The following is a 26308-nucleotide window of genomic DNA, read 5'->3' on the forward strand; positions in this document are numbered from 1 at the left end:
TGGTTGCGTTACTTGTCAGTCAAACGTCCTCTTGGGCACTCCTTGGCCAAGAAAAGCTGCGATAGAGTCCAGTTCTTCTGCCGTCAGTCTGAAGGTCTGGCTACGCGAGACTAGTCCCAGTTGGTGGTGAGTACTGTGAAATTCTATGTGGTCACATGTATTTTCCTCTGAATGCGATTTCAGCGATCTAATCACAAAATGTTTTAGACCCTGTTTCCACCTAGTGCAGACCATGTGTGATCGGAACACAAAAATTGCATCGTTATACCTAGTGGCAATAGGGCCTATCTGTGTATTTGGGCACCTGTGTGTGTTCATGACTACAAACTTCTAAAACAGGTCTTTGTGGAGATGTGACATTTCTCCCACCCACCTTTTTCTGTGTGTTTGTGTGCATCCTAAGCCATCTTCCTTTACTTTCTGGATCACGCTCCCTTCTCAGTCTTCCATTGCTTTCCCTCCCTTTCTTTCCCATCACGCCGGTATCAGTGTCATATGACAGTGGCTGTGAGGAGCCATGACTCATTCTCAACAACAGAAACACATCAACACGACCTGGAGAGCTGCCATTAGACTGCCACAGAGACCCCACATCACAGCACAAACAACACACCACGGACAGGACAAGGCCCTACATTTTCAACACTTTAAAGTCTTAGATTGCCAGTTATTATTTTCTTGTGCCTGACTAATTTATTTATATGAACAATGTTTTTTATAGACCAATGATTGTGGTTGTTGTAAGCCTTTTTAAACATCAAAATATTTCTTTGTGATTTCTAAGGTAAATTTCACTTTTAATATTGCCAATACCATATGAACAAAGCCCAAATTCTTGAGCATTTGGTTTAAGCGTTATAAAAAGAAAAATAGCTAAAACTAAATAATTGGGAACTGGCCAAATTTGAATCAGTAAAGGCAGTGTTTATATAAGTTTTTTATAAATCATGCCCATCTATCCTTGAAAGTGGTAAACAAATTTTGCTTGCTGTCCAAAGCAAGTCCATTAGCAAGCTCCTAAAGTTAGTTTAGAACTAACGCTCTCTTTCTCTCTTGTGTTTTGTTTTTGTGAAATGTCATAAACCCATCAAAGTATTTGTTATTTTTTAATCAAGCTAAACCATAAATGTCTCCATTCCACAACTGCTAACAAACAGAAAGGCTTAAGTGTCTAACAGTTCTTAATGTTCTACAGCTAAAATCTGCAGCTTATTATTTGCTAGAAAGCTTTTTCCAGCTGTGAACTCTGAATAGTTCCATTTAGACTCTTCAAATGATCTGTACTTTCCAGAGTAATGGATTACAAGCACTCAAGACAGCTTTGAAAGTTAGCAAGCCCAAACCGATGCGCGCGCACGCGCGTGTATGTGTGTGTGTATGGCGTGTTTGAGACAGATATAAACAGTACTCCATAAATCCCTGTGGAGAAGTTCTTCAATAAATTCTGAAGCCGATCAAAGAAAAGTCATTCAGTGATGAGGAAATCAATTTCATTTAAAGCTCTCATAAGCAGGTTTCTATAGCTGATGGCCAGTAAGAAAGAATCTGGCTTTAAGAAGTCCACGGAAAATTAAGAGAAAGCTTCTATTACAGTGGAAGGCTGTAATATAAGCAATAATAGCTGACTACTGAGCTTGAGGTGGTTGTTGTTGCTGTATCCCAACAGGTTTATTCTCTTTGGTCACCATGGTCTGGATTCACAAAACATTCTTAAGAATATTATGTATTCCCATACATTTACTAAGAATGTTCCTATCTTCTTCTTTTTTTTCCCCTTAAGATTTCTCAATAATTGCACCTAGGAAGATTCTTACAAACTTCTTAGAATGTATTATTTATAGAAATTTATAGAACTATGTTCTTAGGAATATTTTTATGAATCTGGCCCCTGAATCTGAAATCTGGTATAAACTTTTACTTCTTTGGAGCTAGCTTACCTTATTTCATTTTTGTGACGTATTTCCATTTCTCCATTTCTCATTTCTAGCTCTCAACAACCTGTCTGTTGCAGGGTAGTTGTAGGATGTTTTTGCCCTAGTAGGCAACTGACGCATCAGAGAAGGAACGACATTCCAGAATGAAAGCAATCTTATCATTTTGAGTAAGATTATTAAAAAACAACTTGTACGGATAAAAGGTTTACTACAAGACTAGCAATTTGTGCTGACATCAAACAGGGTCAAATTGTATTTTATGTTGACCTCAATTTTTTTTTTTAGGTTATCAGCAATATGCCTGTTGCCTAAGACTTCTGATGGTTATTGGTAACATGTTTGTGGACTTAACAGCTCAGACACACTAAGCCAAGATCAAGAACTAGTGGCAACAATCAAACGTATTGTCGCTTTCCGTTGCCTGGGTCTGGGTCGAGACACATGAACAGCGCAAGACTACAGCCAATAAGCATTCAACACATGAATGAGAGAAACTGTTCACACCAGCAGTTGATAGTAGTCTGTATATGTCACTCAAAGGTAACTGGAACTTGTATGGTTGTACCGCGGATATACAAACCATAAGCAAGCAGTGTTTGATTGATGTTGATCACTTAATCTTCACTTTCCTCATTTCCAGACAGCATGACATTTATGAAAATATTGCATTGGAATGCTCAGAAGTAGAAGAAGAAGAACCCTTCTGCGTGTGCCCTCTTGACTTTGTTTTCTTGCTCATTCAGAGCTCTGTGATCATCTCTCACCAACGGCTCTGATGCTGATTCAACATGCTCAATCGGCTGAAACGCTTTTCTTGTTATTATTGGCAACATGCTTTTTGCAGAAGCTCATTCGGTTAACTGCATTTAAAGGGGCATGCTGCTCTTCTCCTCTGCTTGTAACAGAAGAGCACCCCTTCGCTGCTTTTCTTCTCCTGTAAGAGGCATGCTGCCCCCAGTCACTGCTATTTCAGAAGGACATGCTGCTACTTTCCAAAATCTCCTATTGTTGTCTGTCTTTTCCCAGTACCAGGGCATGAATTGCATCAATATCTGGGCATTGGGGTGCTGGGGTCTGGGAAATCTTGGCACTCAGATTTTTCACTTTTAGTTTGTGGTTGGGGGATGTCAGCATATAGTTTTGTTTTGGGAGGTTATTGCTGTGCTAGGCCTTATCAATGCTAGGCTGCATGGAGGGCCAGGGAGTTATTGCCCTGAACAAAACCATACCACCAATCCAAACTGTATGCTACTTGTCAGTCATCTTTGACTATAGTGGTCCTGACAGAAATCAAGCGTAGTGTTAGTTCTAGCAGGTCACGTCAGTCAAGCTCGCATCAGCTGACTCTCAGCCAATCCACGTCTGCCTATAGGAATACTATGCGTATCACAGCATCCCTATTAAGGTCCATTCAGTATTTTAAGCAGTTTTATTGCGCTGCTCAGGTCTTGGCCTTCTAATATTCCTCTTCGAATCAGTCATTTATCATGATTTGTTGTTAAATTAAATTATTGTCACTAAGAACATTAAAAATATCTTAAATACATTTATTTTGTTTATGTTCTGTTCTGTTTACCATAATGGGGTTATCGCTGCTCTTCCTGCTCTTAGGGAGTTCTTGCCCAGAACAGAACCTTTGATGATAGTGGTTCTGACAGAACTGTGTTTAGTCCATTGTTCTGGCCCTTCAACCACACCTATTGTGATTTTATCACCATGTTACTGGATCAACAATAGCGTTGTTCCTGGAACAACATTTATATCAACCAATAATATTTCAAATCGATTTTTATTCATTCGAAATCACAGACCTTTTCTTCTCCACATGTGATCACACTCAGACTCATGAACATCTTTGATGTTTGGGTCATTCAACTGCCCTCACACCAACATGTTTTCACTGTTTCACCATCTTTAATCCTCTCCTTATTATGCCCAGCAGGGTGGTGTATTTTCCAATCACGTACTAGCTCATTGGAGGGCCGTGTAGGGCTGCGGTGCCGGAAGGTTGACATTAATAATGTGATTGGGCTTTGCCCTCTCTTATCCAGAGGTGGCAGAGGGCAGGCCTCCTCCTGCTGTTGAGAGAGAGAGGCAATCAGCATTTAATCTGCAAGACTGATTAACTTCTCATTACAATCAGACACACACACACCATGCAGGCACTCAGACACACAAATTCATGTACAAATGTACGGGGCCGCACGCAGACATATGCATGCAACATAGCCTACACTCTCACACTCCAGAGGTGGATCTGTAATTATGCCATGGAGATCAAGTCAGGCCCACTTACACAGTTCTTGCAATCAGTTTTATTTATGCATTTATTTTCAGACTGTTTGTAAGGAACATGGCAATGACAAGAAAAGAATGGCTCAAGTGTCATGTCACGGTCTTTGCTGAATCACCTGGGTCTCTCTCTGCTCAAGTGCCATTTCAATCAGACACATTTTGATTGTGAATAGAGTAAAGAGCATTAAGCTTCAGTTAAAAAAGAAAAAGAAAACTGCTAACACTAACTGGTCAAATATGGATCAGTAATGACAGTGTTTTAAATGTGTGTGTGTGCATTTTATATATAAACATATACATACACATATATTGTGGTGGGAGGAGCAAACGACAGATAAATAAATAATAAAATAGTCCAAATAAGGGAATTCATATGCAAATTAGCCTCGTCGCCACTCACTCACACAAGCTCAGAATAGCTGATCAACACGGTCACCTTTGCTTTAGTAAACGCGGCACAATGGGAAATGCTGGTTTAATTCAGCCATATATATTTGAACCATACACTGATTCAGAAGAAGAAGTGGAAGAGTGAATTATACAGTTGTCTACAAAGTCGATGTATCAGAATGGTAATTCAATTCAATTCAATTCAAGTTTATTTGTATAGCGCTTTTCACAATACATATTGTTTCAAAGCAGCTTTACAGAAAATGCATTTCAAAAATATACATACAAAAATACAGTTAGTTAATCATAAAATTTAGGGCATAACATATCGCCGGCGTTGGGTCGTCTCTTCACAGGCGTTGAGTCGTCGTCTCATCACAGGCGTTGGGGCATCTGAAGTCTCCATGAGAGGCTGGATACATAACTGGAGCTGACGAACTCTATTTGAGTTATCTCGGGACAGGCGTCCCGAGATAACAACAAAAAAGGCAGATGGGAAATAATTAGCGTAGCTGCTGTTCATAATATGAATGCTTTTGATCTGATTTAACTGTAGTATAAAAGGTATGAGATGCATCATGTGAATGCTTGGCTAAAGAGATGCGTCTTTAATCTAGTTTTAAACTGGGAGAGCGAGTCTGAGCCTCGGACAATATCAGGAAGGCTATTCCAGAGTTTAGGAGCTAGATGTGAAAACGCCCTCCCTCCTTTAGTGGACTTAGATATCCTAGGTATGACCAGAAGCCTCGAATTTAGCGATCTTAAAGAGCGCGATGGAATATATGGCGATAGAAGATCTCTTAAATACACAGGAGCTAAACCATTTAGGGCTTTATAGGTCAGTAACAATACTTTGTAATTGATACGGAACTTAATAGGTAACCAGTGTAGAGATGATAAAATTGGTGTTATATGATCATATTTTCTTGACCTAGTAAGAACTCTAGCGGCTGCATTTTGGACTAACTGTAGCTTGTTTACGGAGGATGCAGGACAACCAGCTAATAAAGCATTACAGTAATCTAGTCTCGAGGTCATGAATGCATGAACTAACTTTTCTGCATCAGAAACTGATAGCATATTACGTAGCTTAGCAATGTTTCTAAGGTGGAAAAAGGCTGTTCTTGTGACATTTGAAATATGATTGCATTTTATGCATTTTATGTATCGCTCTTTACAACGTCTGACACATAACGGTAGCTAATGATTAGCCTTTTGCTTGACTACGTTATCAAACAGCTAATAATGTATTTGCCATCTCATCACATCGTAATATACATAATACACACGCTATATTGCTAAATGTAACCAATTTTTATATCAACAGAAAAGTTTGAGAAAAGTTTCATAACCTGGCTTCTCTTGAGACTCCCCTGCTTCGCAACAGTTACTGATAGACTTAAAGCCTGGAACACACCAAGCCGACGCCGACAAACTAGCGCTGATGAAAGCCGACTGTGTTGTCGCCTCGCGTCGGGGTAAAAAGCTGCACTTGAACATACCGAGAGAACTACAGCCGACTGTCAGCTAGAATGCGCGTTCTGCCCCTGTGTGTAAATGTGACCACTGTCTATTTCTGCAGATATATTCGTATATTCATCATTCAAAAAGGGAAACCGACGCTGCCGGCTGCAGATACACAAACCATAAACAAAGCAGTGCGTGCTTACCGTTTTGAATATCAATCCTGCTAAACACTTTCTTTATTCCACTCCGCTCGCTTATGTTGATATTGAAATATTCACCAAGGAACATTCATGTAAGATTAGAACAGCCTTCTGTCTGTACCGTTTTGACTTCTTTGCTTGCTGTTTTGCTATTATTATCGTGCACAAGTTCCAACATGTCAAATGTCCGATTCAACATGTCAAATCGGCCAAAACAAAGCCGACGAGGACCAATTTCAGCCGACGGTGCCGAACACACTGAGGAAACTTAGTCGGCCGACGCACAAAAACTGTCCGACGGCCGACCGTCGGCTTGGTGTGTTCCAGGCTTAATAGGATTGGCTACAAGGTCGTTTGTGACGTCAGAAACACAGGCGATTTCAAATGGCGTTTTTGAGACTGTCTTTTCTTTACTGCAGTTTTAAGGAGAAAATACTCAGCAGTGGTGTTGACTTTTGAATTTGCACATGGTTTGTCTTAAATCATATTAAAAGCACCACATAGACAGTACATAGACAACATTAAAAACTTGATTTTCACCACAGGGTGTCTTTAACTTTTTAGTAAGCAATATGTTATAGTTAACAGTCACAATATAAAAATATATTTGTCAATGCGGCTTGGGTGTTTTCTCCAGTTTAAATATCACATCATGAAGAATACACATAAAACTCTTTTTGCTCTCCTCCACTGACAGAAAGACGTTTTGAGTTTCCAAACCATGTTCCTTACAACCTTGGGATACGCACAAATAATTTCAGAAATGTCAGTTCAACTGAGGCGTGTAAATAAAGGCTTCTCTGTTGACACCTCATTTGAATGCTGAGCAGATGACCTCTGCATTTATGAAGGTCTAGAGGAGAAACATGAAAATGCTCAATGTTTCTCAGCAGAGAACCAAATCCAGTCCCGTTCTTCAAACATGAGTGCACTTACAAGCTGAATAACAAAATGATGGGCATTTTTTTATGCCTTCAGAAAAAATTATGTGAGTTTCATTATTGAGATCTTATATTTAAGATCATTACATAACTGCCCAAACTTTACAAATGGGTACAAAAAAAAAGATCATGTTATTGTCTAGATTTTAATTCAGATTTAACAACTTGTTGACTGTGAAATATTTGAAGCTAAAGAGTTTTTGATATTCTGTTCTTCCAGATTGGAGACAGCGGTTAGCCTTGCACCCAAAGATGAAGAGGAGAAAGTGAAAACGAAAGACACGGTCACAAAAAAACATGAGAAAAATGGACACACAAAACGCAGAGGACGTAAACGCCACAGTCACCGCCGGGCTCGCAGGTCTGTATCTTCTAAAGCTGTTCCTCATACACACATCTTCCATCAAAGACATTTCAGTGCTTAGGTGCAAACACTTCAGTGTATATTTGCTAGAAAATAATCTATTTGTATACTCTCTGAAAGTAAAATAGCTGATTTAAACCAACTTTGAAGTGGTTGAAAACAGCATGTGCTGTTGAAACCGTTGTACAATTTAACCATAGAACCTATAAAGCTATTCAAATGTGAATTTTATTTTGACCCCAAAGAAGATCAAACACATGAAAATATGAAGCACTGAATCCACTTCTAAGCTTCTTCCTCACTCTGTAAGAATGAATTAGAAACCCCAAACTTTAAAGCATAGCAGGCACAAACACTCTTATCTCCTTGGCACAGTGTAAACATTCAGGTGTTGCTGGAATTTTTAACACGGGTGACTTTTATGGGGTCCTCTTACTTCCCATCCACAAACATTCAAACTCCACCTGGTGAAAGGAATTGATTCAGCATTGGATTCTCAACGGCATAATTCCACTGATACCTTCAAAGTGCGCGCGATAACACAGGCCAAAAGCAGTGCATCATTATGTAAAACAGGAAGGACGGCAGATCAAGTGTTATCTTAAACATGCTAATCTCTAGTTGAGTTCATGCTCAGTTCTCTGACAGAAAACAGCAGATGCAAATGCATTTTTTTAATAATGTGCATTTTTTAATACATTTTTTAATATAAAGAGATTTTATAATCAAGCACACAACTACAGCTAAGCAATGCAAAATCAAATACTATTTAAGTCAGATCAAGCTAAGCATCAAAATCCACAAACACCTTTCCTTCTTCTGTACAACTGAAGTATCCTAAATCATGTACATAGACAGTTATTTTCGACATGCTTTCTTATCCAAATAAAACAAACATCTCAAATGTGAATAGTCTTATTGTATAGTGTCAATTTCAGTCTCAATAATGTGACATTTAAATAGAGGGCTTCTGTCCTTTTGGGAAGACCCTTCTATTTAAAGTATTTTTATTAGTCTTGACCGTTCTTTTACTCTGTAAGTTTGACATCCTTTGGAGTCTGTCAGTAGTCAAAATCCTCAAAATCCTGATGTGGGATCTTTTGCTTGCACCGGTTTCTTTTTAGCCTCTCAATTTTAATTTTGGAAAACATGTTGCATTTTTTTCCCCCAAAGCTGAAAGGTACAGTGCTGGCCATGTAAACAGTGCTGAAGCTCTCAGTGAAATGTCAGTTATAAACGCTGACAGCCTTTTAACTCTCTAACCTTGTCTATTCTCCTGAGTGTGTCAGTGCTCAGTCTAACTCACAAGACGACCCTCTTCTGACAGCTGAAGTGATGGTGGCCATTAGGGGTATGTTCGTTACCTGTGCGCCTTCAAGGTCAACTGAAACTGACAGAAAGACTTTCAAAGCTGGAGAGCAAACCCACAAGCTAAATAAAAGGAATAACTGGGCACATCTGACACGTGTAATTGGTCAATGGATTAGAATGTGTTGCCTCAAAAGTTCTGTATTGCTTCCAACAAGAGTTTGATTTCAGACTGTCATGATATCAGATTTTCACCACGAAAGTCATGAACAAAAGATAATGATAATACACAATAACGACAATTTAACAATATTTATAGAAATTTGGGGAAAAGTAATGCTAATATCAAATTCATGCTTAACTTTATTTGATGTTTTCTCTTTTTTTCCCCACCAATGAATCATACTTACTTCAGGTGTAGATAGAGTGTCTCACTTTCATCTGTCATCTCCTTTGACATGATTTTGTGCAATACTGCCACTTGCAATGTTGAAGTGTCACTGGCACTGGAATATTTTGACATTATCTTATGTAATATTTACACAATATCAATATTTCATTTTTTTTAAGTAACACAGCTGTTGTCAATATTGCAACACGCATATTTAGGACTGATTGGATCTGAACCGTAATCTGACTTTTTTCTCAGTAATTTTTTTTTAAGGATAGTTTATCAAATCTTTATTCAATTCAAACTCAATTCGGACACTTATCAAAGCTTATACGTTTTATTTGTATTATCAAATTGTATTATAACCAAAGCTAAAGAAGTGTGTATCACACAATAGTGAAGCACCTTTATTCATCGAAAGGCTAATGCATAGACCAGAAATGCAGGTCAGCAGTGAATTTTTTTTATTTTTTTTTATTCTTAAATGATTGCAGAATTGAATTTCCCATGCATTTGATGCATTTTAAGAAATATATAATTGGTTTGGTATGCAAGTCAGACAAGCATTGTTACAAAAAAATTACCTCGATTTACCTACATTTTTGTAACCTAAAATAAAATAAACGTTAACTGAAATAAAATAGAAATATAGCTGCAAGCAGCCATTACGGGGCCAAGCGCAAAAGCAGACGACGAGATATGCCTACATGGCTGAAAGTGTGAGACAAACTGCAGCAAGGAGCAATTAAAGACATTTGAAGATGAATTTTGGCAAAATGGTTGAAAAATCACATACATTAACTAAAAATATGATTATCACTTTCGACCAATAGGTGGCGCAGTTACGAAACTGATGTGATGTGGTCAGAGTGAAGTGACAATGACACATACAAAGTTTGGTGTCAATATGTCAAGGCATTGCAGATATAAAGCCTGAATAGTCATTTTGGCATCATGCCTCAACTTTGACACTGCGGTATACAAAAACGGTTTTGTCTATCGACACGAAATCCATAACTTTTACTCGGCACGGTCTGGAGATGACACGATCTGATTTTGGTGAAAATCGGACGTTCGGTCTAGGAGGAGTTCGAAAAAGTAGGTTTTAAAAGAAAATAAAGATGGCGGACAGGAAGTTTGGCTGACTATGGCAAAATTGGTATCTATGTTTTCAGCATAACCCAAGGAATCTATTGAGATCAGTGGCATTACTATAGGCAAATTTATTCAAAAGTTATTAGCATTTTTGGAAATTTCATTATAACTTTTGACCAAAAGGTGGCGCTGTCTCATAAATTTTTGAGTACCTTTAGGGCGTTGTACTGATGACCCATACTGAGTTTCGTAACGATACGTTCATGTGTTCATAAAATACAGCATTTTAGCACATAATTCAAAATGGCCGACAGCCAAAATGGCCGATATGGGAAAATTGAATATCAGTCAACTCAGTATGACGCCCTGAATCTAACGAGACCACTTTTGTGATTTTTGGACAAACCGTTCAGAAGTTATTAGCAAAAACATAAATTATTCATATCTCCGGACCAGTAGGTGGCGCTGCGCCGAAACGCAGCATGTAGCCTCAAGTCATGCTTGTGATGACATGTACCAAATTTGGTCTGAATCCGATAAAGCGTTGTGGAGATACAGCCTTACGTCTGTTTTCGCAAGCGCTACGTAAAATTTATTTGCGCGGTATTCGAGAACGGTTATTCGAATCAACTTGAATTCCATAACTTTTGGTCGTCAAGGTCTGGAGATGATCTGGTTCATTTTTCGTGAAATTCGGAGCAACGGCCTAGGAGAAGTTCGAAAAAGTAGGTTTTCCGGAAAATTCAAAATGGCGGGAAAACTATTATGACGGAAAATGACGTCATAGGGTGCATTCGAATCGTCATAAGCTCAGGAATCAGAGGAAAAAATTTTGAATTTTGTTTCTAGCCCTTGTGGTTCAAAAGTTATTAGCATAAACATGAGTGAAACTTTGGACAGCTGGTGGCGCTAGAGGGAATGAGTTGGAGACTCCAAATTTGCTATGGTGATAGGTCAGGCTGTCCTCTATCACTGTGCCAATTTTCATAAGTTTCCCGCAAACGGTTCTATAGGCTGCCATAGACGCCCAGTCGGAAGAAAAAGAAAAAGAAAAAGAAGAAAAAGAAGCAGAATAAGAACCAGAACAGATACAATAGGTGCCCGCACCTTCAGTGCTTGGCCCCTAATAAAATATAACAATCTTAAACTTCAGCTAGTTGCCCAAAGTAACATTTCTCATTTTCATTTAGGGTGTTTTCTCACTAGCACTTTTGGTTCACACACAGGTTGAATTGACGTCAGAGTTCGGTTCATTTGGATAATGTGAACACTGTTTTCCGAACTTGGGTGCGCACCCGCAAACCGTACCCGTGTCCGCATAAAAAGGTTGGTCTGGGGTACAGTTCATGTGAACTCTGGTACATTTCGCTGATATGAACGCCATTGTACTAAATCGCGGAAGTGAACCGCTATTGATGGCATATGATTTGATAAAACCAGAGAATGTCTAATATGAAGAGAATTGGCAATCTCTGCTTACTTCCGGTTTCTGGACTGGCTGCAGTAACACGTCTCTGTCCATGCGGGGGCGCTCGCAGGCGAGTGCAGAATGAATGGAGGTCTATGGAGCTATACCCCTCAAAATCCACTTTTCTCAGGATATAATTTTTTGTCTAGTAATTGTAATGTTCTATTCGAAAGGAGATGCAAAGAAATTACACATTGCTGGGTGTTAGATTTTTTAGAGTCACTTATTTGCTTTAAAAAGTCTTTTAAAATGTCAATGACGTCATACACATCGTACGACCAGAGATACTGCTTTACGGCAATCCTTCAGTCACTTTGGTGCTTTCGCGCTCTGCACTTTCTTTTCTCTCGAGGCATCGACAACACAGCTGACACATGTAAATATACGTGCTAGAAGAGTTTTTGCTAGAAGACATTCTGGTCCCGCTTCGGATGCCACAATGCCATCAAGTAGAATATCTGGTCGTAATCAGTCCTTCACTGACCAATCAGCGTTCATTAGCAGAATGCTAGCGTGTAATGGGCAACAACAACTCAACCTGTAAGAAATCGAAAGGACATACGTACTCGTTCATTCAACTTTCAACCTATAACCCATGTTGAACTTGCAAAACCTACAATCAAATCTGAGATTTCTCGACCCAAGTGCCGTTATGTGCTGACACTTTAAAACAAAACCAAAGGTTCAAAAACCACAATATAAAATTGAGGTATGCATTTTGCCACCTTCTCCTTCATCGTCGTTACCAAGCAACAGGGGTAAACAGCGGTTCGGACCCAAATAATATAATGTATAATCCGGCAGGGGGAGGGGGAGCAATCTAACTCTGGTTCGGACCAGGCAATCGAACCAAGTGTGAAAGAACCCTTTAACTTGATGTAGGCCTACTAAAATAACTAAAACTGAAATAACAATTATTAGAACTATGTATATATATATATATATATATATATATATATATATATATATATATATATATATATATATATATATATATATATATATATAAATGACAAACAACACAACACAATTACTCTAGAATCTTAATGATTAGCCTACTAAAATAACACTATGATCCATTTATATTGGTATGCACGTATTTGGTATATTACACATGATTTAGATTTAAAAAGGACGGACAAATTATTACAATCAAATATAAATGGTTTGACAGCCCTAATTGTGACTTGTCATTGCTTGTGATTGGTTATCACAATTGCTTCACTGTATTTTGTTTAAAACCGCTCCCACCAAATCTCATTTACTCTACCAAAAAAGGCAGGACCAAGATTAACTGTAAAAATCTTGGACTATTGTAGTGTTTGTGTGTGTTTGCCTTTGTGCCGAGGGTGTAATGTGAGACAAAGGTTCTTAATTAAGCAGAAATGGCACTTGCTTTTCTGCTAATCAGCTTCTAATGCGTTTCAGACTTGCTAATGCAGCAATGGCTGGATGAACTGCATTACTATATCAGACCAAACAGCCTTTTCCACCCTCAGAGATGGAGTAAGCGGCCCGCTCCCCCGCGAGCACATCTGCACGGCCTGCCTGGCTCACCGTCTGTTTTGATCCATCTAAATGGCTTCCTCTCAGTGCTCATATTGAATCACTGACTGGCTGGGCAAAGCCAAAGGTACAACAGTCTGTAATTCATCGACTGTCACGGACAGCACTCCCCTGTGTCTATGAAATATTATTATCCTGCTGTAGCGATGTGCCGCAAGAAGCAAATCTCATTGCCGCTGCCATCGTGCCTTTAACCTGCACCAGTCATGTGCATTTGTCACGAATATCCTGTATACCTTCTCCCACGCTTTATATTTTCATTGCTGTCTGTCAGATGCATGCCATTCTGACAGTCTGTTATGTGTATGTGTAAATTATGAAGTGCTATTTACTATACACATATCGTTATGAAGGCAGGAACATCTACATTTTCAGTGTTTATCCCTCCTACCTCCATTGTGCTAATTCTTGTGAGGCAAGCTCCTTCGGTCACAGAGCACTTTAAGCTTAATATAGCAAGCTAAAATGAGTCTCTTTGATATAAATGGGGTGAGTATCAGAAAATCTGCCTTTAAAAATATTATAGAGGTCAGCTGTTCCATTACATGAGCCTTATCAGTGTCTGAATGGAACAGATTGGGGAGTTTGAAGCATCTAATGGATTTTTTGGGGGGTTCAAAGGATTAAAAGTGATGGAAGGACATTACTTTATGTGGCTAAATAAGATAGGCACAGGGGAATAGTGTTTGCTCATTCCAGCTTTTCAGTCTTTATATTTGATAAATCCTCTTCGTTCAGGGGGTCAGAAATGTAACCTTTGCAATTAGCCCGGAAAATGTCTTAACTCGATCAGCTCGCCTCTTCCCTTCTGGTTGAATCAAGAATATTAGTGATTAGGGTATAACGCTTCACGCCCACTTTTGATTGGACCCTTTCTGTTGTCTTGATGGAATGAGAGTGGTGTGTCATTGCTGCAATCACAATAATAACAGCTGTGCCCTGTGCTTTAGTAAACACATTGAAAGTGTGTGATATAAATGTCTGTTGTATAGTCTCCCTGTTGATGATTGCATTTGAATTGCCTGAGGAAGACTCTCAGTAGTGGATACACCGTGGTATCTCTCGGTTAAGCTTAAAATCCTTCCTTGCACTCCCCTCAATGTTATTGCCTTTAAAAGACGCTTTTGAGGTGACACTGCAGTGCTTTTGAAACGGCACACATGTCCCATTCAGTCAGGACACGCCATCCATTCTCTCTGATCTTCTGCTTTGTTGTTGCAGAAGTGTTGCCACTAAAAGTAAATTGATTTTAAAAGCTGCCTGTCATCTATGTGTCCGAGCATGCTGCTTTCCCTCTCTCTCCTTATTGCTGTCTCTTATATCCTTCCTCTTTAACCTCTATTTTTCCCTGTGCCTTTTCTGTTCTGGAGAATTTAGATGTTTTGGGTTACACATTGCCAACCTATAGTAGGCTCACTGGGATTGCCTCTACTCACATTTTTGTAAAACTGAAGTTTCAAGCTGAAATTAATACTAGTGGGAAAAAACACCAACAACTTTTATTCCTTTTCACATAAATTATGATTACAGGGGCAGATTATCGAGCAATAGACTTATTTCCACACAATTCCTTTCACAATGCTATGTTGACCTCAAAACACTTTTATCATCATAGTTCATGATTTGTAAAGTAATTTATTTTGACATTTGCATCACATGATCAACTCCATATGTATAGCTTTTCTGATTTAGTAAATTTGCTCGGTCACTCAGCTGGTACAGGATTGCTCTTATGATGCAGAGCATTTGGTTACAAGTCCTGTGAAGCAAGAGTCATGATAAAATACCTGAGAAACTTGTAGAAGCAAGCTAAAATGGCATGGTCGCCTTAGCAAATGTGTTAAATCACACTTGCTGTTGTTAACACTGTTGGTAAGGTTTAGGGTAGGATTAAATGTAGGTGGTACGTTATTTTTAAACATGATAGACCATCAACCTTTTAGCTCTACTAGCCGGACATTTAATTTCTGAACTGACTTTGAAAGTGAAAAACTTTTTACTAACAGTCAGTTTTTGTCAACTCAACCCTGACTTTGCTTACAGTGGTCATTACAATTACGGGTCATTCATCAAGCTCTTACTAATGAGTTATTGTCACCTAGAAAAGGAAAATAACAAACTGACTCTGAAAAATATGTTCTCTCTTTACTTTGCTTTTCCAGTGTGTCTCTTGATGCCGAACTTTCTCCACGGCCAGTGCATAAAACGAAAAAGAAGAAGAAGAAGTCACAGAGGAAGAGGAGGAGACACAGGTCAGCCCACAAAACAAATGGTCACATGTGATAATGACCTTCTCTTCTGACCAGTCTACAGCACTGGAAAATACATGTATTTAAGATAGATAGAAAGATTTCATTCTGCATTTAATGGTGTCTGCTGTCAATATCCAACAACAGTGTTTAACTTTCACATGTAGGCTTAAAGAACGTGTGTTAGTGTCGTAAAGAAGAGCCATTCAACAGAATAAATGTTCTAAGCTTGTTAAGTTTAAAGGAAATGCATTTACATTTTTATTTTAGATGTTCTGTTTTCTTGCCATTTGCGTTTTCTGTGCTTGTTAATTAGGAAATACACTCACTGAATTCCATTCCATTCCATTAAAAGCTTTTTTTTATCTTCAAAACATATATATTAACAGCCCTTATCATTTACATATTTTTCTAAGAAGTTTGGGGTCATACATTTTTTCACCAAGGCTGCATTAACTGTATTCGATGTAAAACATTAAAATTAAGAAATATTATCACTATTTAAAATAACTGCTTTCTAATTCAATGTATTTTAAAATGTAATTTATTCCTTTGAAGCTGAAGAAATAAAAAAACAAATAAATCTGAATTTTCAGCATTATTACTCCAGTGTCACATAGTTCTTCAGAAATGATTCTAATATGCTGATTTGGGGCTCAATAATTTTTTATTATTATTATCAATGTTGAAAACATTTGTGCTGCTTAATATTTTAGGACTCTTTGATGAATAGAAAGTTCAAAAGAACTGCATTTATTTGAAAGGAAAATCTTCTGTAATAATGCCAACGACATAGTAATGTATTTACTGTCACTTCTGATCAATTCAATGTGCCTTTGCTGAATAAAAAATAATTGAAGATAAGGGTTTTAATAACTTTACAAATAGGAAGAGGCATAAAAGGATATAATGGAATAATGATGGAATAATAATAATAATAATAAAAACGTATCCAGATTTCTTGTGCATCATATTCTAAATAGTTTGAAAGCATATGAAAGTCTTTGGAACACATTCCAAGATTTTTGTAAATGGAGAAATATTCCTTTAAAACAAAATGTTGTATGTGTTTTAACTACATATGGCTTTATTTGATCTCCCAGATCTCCCTCCTGCAGTCCATCACCTGTGAGGAAGAAGAAAAAGAAGAGCTCAAAGAAAAGGAAGCGACATAGGTAGTGATTGATTTTCACATCAGGTCATGTTTAGAAGTTTGCTTTGAGTATACGACTTTCTGATGTGGTGTGGTTGTTTTGTCACGGCTCCTTTTAAAGTCATCTCCTCTCTTCCTCTAGGTCTGCCTCAAGGAAGGGAAGGCACAGGTACATTTATTTTTATACTCTTTCATACAATAAAGGGCACAGTACTTTTTTACACAGTACACATAATACCTGTTGATTATTGTTAAGTGCTTTTATGTACGGTAGTTTATGGCTCCCAGAAGACGATTTTATTGCTCAGAGGTTCCTCTCGTATAGTCCAGGAGATTGAATGGAGAGCTCAGTTATAAATCGTTTAAGTATCCACTTTGTCTCAGATGTTTCTCCTAAAATTCATTGGGAGAGAAAAAAAGGTACAATTATTGTACCTCCATTTGCTCTCCATTTAATCACATTGTTGTGTAGCAGAAACAGCAAGGCAATTTCACGTGTGAATTTTCTTTCCTATGGGACCTTTTAATTTAAACCCGATCAATCATTTTTCTGCTATTTTTACAGTGGATCGAGTCCCAGACGTAAAAGAAAGGAGGAGAAAAAACATAAAAAGAGGTTGGTGATTTCTAAATGTGCCTTAATTATTTAAAACCCACCAGCTTACACTTCAGTTGAAAGTATTCAAGCACTGACAGTTTATTGAGTTATATTCAAGTTCCCTCTGTGGTTTATCCTTTAGTGTCAAAGGCTTAACGCATTCTACACTATAAAGCACCTGCATGACCCTTCATGCACAAGAGTCATATTTTCTAGATTAGATTACAGTGTATTGACAGCAGCTCTGTAGTGCACCTCAGCTCCTCTCAGAGAGTGCTGTTATTGGCTGCTTTTGTCGTGTGCTCTCTCGAACTGAAGGAGAGCTGGTGCAATCTTAGAGCAGCTCCTCACTGAAGCAGGCGAGCAGCCAGAGAGACAGAAACATGAACCAATTTCACGCCGCTAGCCTGCTACACACACAGCCAGGGAAGAAGTGCCTCGCTGGGCTTCTGATCCTCAAAACCTTCAGGTTTTGTGAGTGGGTTAAATCAATGGTTCCCAAGTGGTTTTGCTTCACGACCCAAGACTCTAAATTCTTTGTCCTTTGTAACTGAATTGCACTTAAAGGAAACTGTTTACATAAGCTCATCTTTGTCTTGATTTGTTAAATTTTATATTAAACTGATGCTGAAATAGAATTTTAACTACAAAAATGGGTTTATTCCATCTGAAATTGTTATTTATGATGTGTTAAAAGTTAAAAGTTTTCAACCAGTAACTTGCAAAAATCGTTTTTAAATAAAAAGTTCTACTTTCACAATATATTACTGGTCTTTTGTGCATAATTGTGTGCACTTACATTAAAAAGTTTGGGGTTGATACATTTTTCTTAATGTTTTCGAAGTTTCTTATGCTCACCAATACTGTCTTTTTATAAAAAATACAGTAAAAAAAGTAATATTGTGAAATAGTATTAAACGTGTAAATGTTATGTTTCATTTAATCATCGAAATATCTACCCCTGAAACAATTTTTCTTTTCACAGGACAGGAAACATGTATGTTAATGTTTCTCTCATTGAATATTTTGTTTTATTCAGAAATATATCACATTACGGGTTGTGATTGCTTATTAAAGTTGTCTTTAATGCATTAAGAAGATGTCCCAGGGGGATAACACATCACAGTGTCCTCAAAATATAAAATCATTATTGTCACTACTATAATATGTATAAACAATACATAAATGTAATGTAGCTATAAAAGGTTTTAAACTACCTGTTTAAAATGTATTCAATTTCAATCCATTAAACATGGTCTGCTCTTTTGTATGGTTTGTTGGGCAGCTAAATTCAATTTGGAACTTTAATTGAAATCACTCAGCAACTTTATGTGAATCTGCACTCAACTGTCTCCATTTCAGACTCAATTAACACTGTTTTACATGTGCCACATTCAATTATAACACTTCAGAGACAGAGCTCTGACTCTTGCTGGGGTGTTATGTCATGTATTTTATTGTCTCGTGGCATCGTAATTACTCTTTCGCTTACTGCTTTGCTTTCTCTTTCTTTCTCTATCACTGCAATGATAAGATCAATTAAAATAAGAGGTGTAATGGGAGAGTAATGCAAATTCAAATCTTGATGTTGCTGTACCAACACAAAATAGCATAAATACAGGTGAGATAATTGATTTGTTGGATGTATGTCTCTTTTGGTTACCCTTCAGGTCAAGGAGCCACTATCATCGCAGACACCGGCGCCGGAAAGCTGAAATTAGGAGTTCCTCCTGCATGGAAAACAGGTATTTGTGTGACCTTGCAACTAAATAATTGGGAGAAGGCCAATTTAAATGTAAACTTCATTGTAACTCCATGGTGAAGTTGCTATGTTGTCCAGTATATCAGTGGCATTATAACATCACATTTAATGATCTAAAAAATAAATAAATAATAATTTCGGTAACACTTTATAATGCTGTTCCGTCATTAATGAATAACTACACAGGAACAAATGATCCTCACTTTAGAATACTGATCCAAATTAATTATTTTAGAATGATTTATATCACTTGAGTTATTCCTATCCAAAACCTCAAAAGCTTACAATGACTTCAGTTATTACTAGACACTTACCATGCTTTCACTTTAGCGGACTGTTCCAAATAATGAATGATTCCTTCTGAAGGATTTGATAATACTTGAGTCATTACCATGATCTTTAGTTTGGACATAATTATACATATACATTGTGCATTACTCTCAGTAATTATGAACCTGTATATAGTAGTTTTTAGTAGTCCTCTGGGGGGTATGTAAAAAATTGTTATTGATTAGCTAATAGTGAACTACATTCAACTGAGCGTTATCACTTACTAAATTGTTAATCAGAGTTTCGTGTTAGTTAGCAGAGTTACCAATGTTAATATTGCATTACTTATTTGTTCCTGTGTAGTTATTAAATAATAACGGAACAGTATTCTAAAGTGACCACAAATTCAAGTTAGAATAGAATCATAAGTTGAAAAATAAGTCTTTACCTGCAGGTAAATGTTCAACATTAAAGAATTAAATAAGTCCCACATTTGTATGGATTAGATAGTTCTTAGTCAGAATGTTTTAAAAATTCCACAAAATAAAGTTTTGGCATTTTTGGGTGAATGTTGGGGGGTCAGAGATATTCATGGCTTCATGCTGACCAGTCAGGTTTTTTATCTTATCAGTCAGCATCCAGTGCCACTGTGGCGATGACTGATAAAAGTAGAGGTGACACAGAGGAAACTCTTTTATCTGCCTCTCGCAGCTTATGTCCAACATTTGGCACGTAGATCAATGGAATCGGGAAAGGGAATGAAATTTGAGATCTCGCCCCCGTGAACAGTTGCGCCTCTTTTGAGTGGGTTGTGGGGTGATGGGGTTGAGGTACTGTAGAGATGGAGCACTGTAGGGAATAGGGATGAAATTAAGTTTCAGGCTTAAATCTGTTTTCTTTGATAGTAGGTGTCAGTGAAGATTGCCTTAGCATATAGAAGCATATAGAAGTCAGTCCTGCTGATCGCCCATGTATAGATATTATGACAAATGCTGGGACATTAAAGTACATGATTCCTCATTAGGCAAATGAGTATGAGATGTAAAATAAGACAATTTTGTACTGGGTCAAAGGTGTATTTTAAAAATACATTTTAAATGAGATCAACACATCAGAGTAATCACAGACAAAGAGTTTTTCATGCACTAAATTTGCCTCAAATGCTCTCCCAGGTGTCACCACTCTGATTACTTCATCAGTCCGTCATACAAAAAAACAACAACCTCTCATTCATTCATCGCAGAATTTCTGGCTTTTTGGTGACCGGAGAAGACCAAGCTTCGGTTTCAAATTGAAATAATCTTAAGCTGGAGATGATTGGTTTTAAATCCCTTGCTGATCTCTCCATTATTTGGAATTTCTTAGGGATATTCAAAGGACGAAATCATTATAGAAGGCGAGCACAGTGAAGCTTTACATGGTTTCAGGAGCTGAAAAGGCACAGAGAACCCACTCACGCCACACAACAGGAACAATGGCCGTCAGTTCCCAATCCTCGTTCACTTTCCAAAGACCCATTACATATAATCTATGTCCTGAGCTGGTATAATTGGCATGTCCTTTCATAGGAAACCATTTTATTCCACCTTAAGCCTATGAAGATAGAGGAACTAGACGATCATTTAAAACAATGAAATAGAAATCTTCTTGTTGCCAATTGTTCAAGTAAATGGACATTAGCTGGATATCTCTGCCACTACTATTTCGGGAGAAATATCGAAATATTCTTAAATGGATTCTTTAGACAAAGTGCTTCCATACTGTATTTTTACACTTTTGCCACTTTAATTGATGCTTCTCCCAGTGACAGTGACATCCCCATATGTTAACCTGTGGAGGACTCATTTTTCCACCTCACTGCCTAAATGATGTAGAAAGGAAAAACTGACTACGGTATTATTCTTCCGCTGTTCCACATTATGATTTCATTGCTACTGTTGTAAATGTGCTGTGAGCACCATAGCTAAATTGGTGATTCAACTTACAGTACTTTGTATATTTAATGTGAATATAAATATTAAAATTTCTCCTTGAGGTGAAGGGGCCTTTAACAACGTTTTAATGTGCTTTGTGTATGTAGATATGAAGATTGTGAAAAATCCGGTTTCCAAGACGGTGGCCATTCATCAGCTGTCCATGGAGGCGATGCATGCAGGTCGGCAATCAAGCTGACCAATAAAATCTCCTCTAAGTGCTGCTGCCACTTTTCTGAAAGCACCGTAAGTGTTTCTGATGGCTACCTGATGCGCTTACAGTGCCGAACTCTTGCTCTGTAAGGCCCTTGTGAAACCATTGATTTCTTTTTACTTAACGGATGTCAAGACCAAAAGCTATGTTGTTTTACACTTATCTGTTAAACTAATGCATTTGAAAGCCAGCTAGTGCAAATCTTTTCCCCCATGGAGAAATCTTTATCGTTATTTATGTGACTGTTTGCTTGCTTTTGAATAGGATTTGGATTGAAACTAGCCATAGTTACGCATAAAGGCATAGCATTTTTAATTCTCACAGATTAAGTTTTTCTATAGTCCTTTTTGTTTTGTAAATTGGTTAATATTGCATTGCCATCTCGTTTTTATTATGAACAATAATCATCATTGTAGCAATGCCTTTGAGTGAGGTTATTTTTGTGGTTAGAATTTTTAACCAACATGTGATTTGCATATTGCACACATGCTTGACACACAATTTAAACTTAAGTTAATTAACTTTTTAATGAGAGTGGTTTTCAAGTGTTTTCCGCTCTCAGTAATTACACTTGTTAAAAGTGACACGCAACCTACTGCCACACTCTAAATGCATCCCCTCCAACCAGAAATATCAAACATCATTCAATAAATAAAAAAGTTCACTATCACTAAAGAACATGGTCCTGGGGAACCAGAGAATGCCTAGTCTGTATAACGTCATAAAAAAACGAATATTTTAATAAAGTTAATCATTTACATAATCCTATACACGGCACTGTGGATTTTCTAACAATTATTTTCTGAAAGTTTTTCAAGAAACAAGCCTTTGAAGATACTACAGAGAAAAATAATGCCCGCGTGGCAGATGAATCACAAAATCATTAAAGTAACATGAATTACATTTTCTAAACTTTAATCGTTGCTAATATTTTTGTCTCGTGCCATCATGTTTAAAGATTGTCCATAGTGTGAAGAAAATATTCCTTCCACACTGATTTTTGTTGTTGTTATTTTGTTCCTAAGCTGTAGACGTTGCTATAAACACCTTTGTACGAAAGTCTCCCTTTTCAAGAAAATATATTTTTGGGAGGTAAATTTTAATGCTCCGTTGGCCCTGGTGTGGATCCCTGGTTGGTTAGCTGTATAAGCAAAGCAAACTTTTGCACTGGTGCAGTTTGTTTCATACACTGAAGCTTGCAAAAAGCTGATACCCTGCAAAATAAAATACATAAACCTGCACATAATTGTTCCAGTCTCATACTTCACAGCTTGATCATTACAAATAACCACTGGGCTATACCAGATTTGAGCAAATTCCACCATAAACCATTTTGATTGCTTTTTTTGTGCCATTATAGCAAACTAGAATCTTATTGAAACCTAGCAGCTTCTTTCCATTTTCTATAAAGGAAACTGATTCTATTAAGGATGTAGAGTCTACTTAAATTTACTCCATCAGTCCCACAATAGAAAATGAGATCTAATTTCAAACCTACAGGTGAACAACAAAGGTAAAGAAAAAGGCTCATGCCGGTGTTTGGCAGATTGGAGTTGGATTTAAAGAAGAGAGGGTTATTGTCTTTTTCTTGCACTTTACCACTCTAATGATGCACTTATGTCACCCGCTCTTCCCTTTTTCTTACACCTTACCTACTTAAGGAGGAAGTCTTGATTGGTAAGTCGATGCTATCCGCAGATTTAGGGACTTACTGTAGGCCGCTGGTGGACTGTAAAATCTCTTCCGACAGGGGACTAAAGCAGAAACATGTTCTTTTTGTTTTTCTCAAGGATTTTGAATATTTAGAGTGATGGAGATATTTATTTTGTCTGCAACCCTTTTCATATGATTATATATAGATATATAGATATATTACTTAAGCCCATTCTGTGATGTCTGTTTAATGTTCTTTAAAGGAAAGCAACTTTCAAATTGGGGATTTCTGTTTCCGTTTACTCTCTCTTTCTTCTGACTTAAAAGTAGCTGGAAGTTTATTCATGTAGGTTCTTTTCTCTCTTTTTTTGATCTGGATGTTTTCTTTAATTTGCCGTTTTCATTAGCATTGGTTCATTGTTTATTTTCTCTCTTCAGTCTCTTTTCCATTAGTTTCTTTTGTAAGAGTACTTGCTTTGTTCTTCTTTCTTTTCAAACTTCTCGCATGTGACAGATTTGCATGGCGGTTTTTAATCTTTTAGTTTCTGTCCCAAAAAATCTTGATTGATTTCCTCTCTGTGCTCTGTAGGGACATATGTGCCTTTTAAAGAGTACTCAGACTGCATCATGCAGGTAGCAGCTTAATGATACTGCCTTTTTTTTCTTTAGAAAAACAACAACTTTGCTTTGTCTGCTTGCAGGTCTCACCATCACATCATGGGGTTGAGGGTTTAAACAAAATGATGATCGTCCAGGACTCAATATCCAATAAGGGCAAAGGTCGGGCAGATTACGATTCGGGAAATGACACGTCCTCTCCACCGTCAAGTAAAACTGGCATCACAAGGTCAAAAGTTACCAGAAATGGAAAGTTCTCTTGTCAGGATTTAACATGTCCTGAGAAGCTTAGACTAGCCGATGGGGACAATGCCTCGGATTCAGGACACTCCCTAACCAGCTATGACTCTCTGGGTAAACCAGTACTCAGAGAAAATACCCTACACAGCTCTGTCTTCAACACGTTTAAAGGGTAAGACTGTTTTGAATGCATTTTACATCAACTTTACATATGTCTAAAAAAAATGTGATGGTGTACATCAAATGTATCGCTAACATGCCATTAAACCATGTTTCTTTCCAGTTAAATAATATTCGGTGTAGGTTCGGCTTTCGTTTTACTTTTAACATATGACCACTGATGAGTGACTTTACATGTAAAATAAAATCATACCAAAAAACAACAGAAGCAGTGTTATTTAGGCATCATCGAGATGCTATTATAGGTTTGTATTCGTATTAGTAATTTTGTTGTTTTTTATTTTCATTAGTTTTTGTGTTTTAATTTGTCTAGTTAACTATAATAATCCTTGTACAAAGTGCTGACTCTCTCTGCAAATATCCAGATCTCCTGTCACTTCCATTGTGAAGTAATAAAGTAAAGGCCTAAAATAATTTCCCTCTTGTAATTGCAGTGAAGACACAGGCAGGAATGCTGATTTGGAGAAGACACAGCCTCTGGGTCTCGTCCCCGATAGGAATCGGAGGCCGTCTTATGATAGATATCAGGATCGAACGAGGTCCCGCAGCAGAAGCATTTCATCCCAAAGCAGATACTCAGGGCGCTATTCCAGAAGCCGATCCCTGTCCTCAGGGAGGAGGTGGGTCGCACAGCGGCTATTTATTATAGGAACTCTTATTTTAAGCTTTCGATTTAGTCATAAACTCGTATGTTTGTATCTGACAATATAATTTCCCTCGGCTCACTTACAGATCATATTCCCGTTCGTCCAGTTATTCGCTGGGTTCACGGAGAGACAGTCTGTCTAGTGGGAGCAGTTGCCGCAGTCTAAATTACTCACGGTGCACACCAGACAGGTGATTTTTTATCTGAAAGGAGATGTGTAATTTTATCTAATATAATTGTTTGATTATGACTGAAAACACTTTTTGAACACATACATGCTCGCATCTCTTTTATGTGTGGATGAAAAGGTTTCGAGAGCGGAAAAGAGACTGCAGTTCCTGCAAGAGTAGAAAGCACAGCAGGAGAAGACCTTGTTCCCCTATGAGAAAGAGAAGAAGAGATTCCCCCAGCCACCTGGAAGCCCGTAGAATTACAAGGTCTGTTCTTAGAGAAATACTAGTGTTACAATACAAACTGTATGAATCACAAACAGAAACAACTCTGCTGATCTTACTTTGGAGATCAGTTAACCAAGACTCTTCTCACACCTTTCTGCACTGATTCTAGGAATAAATCTCTAGAAATCTGCAGAATGAATTAAAACTGAGCTGAGAGCACACTCTAATTGGTAGCTGAAGGCATTATCAAATTAGCACAAAATATTTAACACATTAACAAGCAAGTCGTGGGAATGTCAGGCATTCCAATTCTGTGTAAAAATGCAGATCTTTCTGCTATCATCCTCATGAGAAATAAAACTAGACTTACAGTCAACAAATTAATGTTGATGGCTGTTTAGGAGAAGCAATTGTATAACAATATATATTTATAGTAAAGACATTTATAATGTTACAAAACATTTCTACTTTAAATAAATGTTCCTATGAACTTTTATTTCATAAAAAAATCCTGAAGAAAATTTATGGTAAGACTTCGATAGTCCACTAACTAAGTAACTTTGCAGCTACATGTCAACTAACTGTCAGTAGAATATTAGTAGACTGTCTACTTAATATCGGCTAACACTTTATTTTGTTGGTACCCCAACAGACATTCTACTGACTATAAGTACCTTGGCAACTACAAGTCAACTTATTTTCCTAACCCGAACCCTAACACCTAACCCTAACCAAACAGTCTACTGACAGTCTACTAATACTTTAATGAGAGTTAGTTGACATGTAGTTGAAAAGTTACTTATAGTTAGTAGAATGTCTAAAGTGGACTATCAAAATAAAGTGTAACCAAATGTGTTATAGTTTCCACAAAAATATTAAGCAGCACAACATGTTTTCAACATTGATAATAATAAAAAAATGTTTCATGAGCACCA

General features: G+C 37.5%; 1 protein-coding gene across 1 annotated transcript in view; it reads left to right on the top strand.

Annotated features, from left to right (window-relative positions):
• srrm4 (serine/arginine repetitive matrix 4) overlaps positions 1-26308 on the top strand; it is a 54250-nt gene that overhangs the window by 25703 nt on the left and 2239 nt on the right. The window contains exons 2-12 of the mRNA XM_079605984.1: positions 7448-7588; positions 15582-15671; positions 16772-16843; positions 16964-16990; positions 17387-17437; positions 19090-19164; positions 21532-21670; positions 23993-24321; positions 24764-24949; positions 25062-25166; positions 25284-25412. Coding sequence (XP_079462110.1) covers positions 7448-7588; positions 15582-15671; positions 16772-16843; positions 16964-16990; positions 17387-17437; positions 19090-19164; positions 21532-21670; positions 23993-24321; positions 24764-24949; positions 25062-25166; positions 25284-25412 — 1344 coding nt within the window. The remainder of the gene's footprint in view (positions 1-7447; positions 7589-15581; positions 15672-16771; positions 16844-16963; positions 16991-17386; positions 17438-19089; positions 19165-21531; positions 21671-23992; positions 24322-24763; positions 24950-25061; positions 25167-25283; positions 25413-26308) is intronic.

The sequence above is a fragment of the Phoxinus phoxinus genome, assembly GCF_949152265.1.
Source record: "Phoxinus phoxinus genome assembly, chromosome: 3".
Taxonomy (NCBI): Eukaryota; Metazoa; Chordata; class Actinopteri; order Cypriniformes; family Leuciscidae; genus Phoxinus; species Phoxinus phoxinus.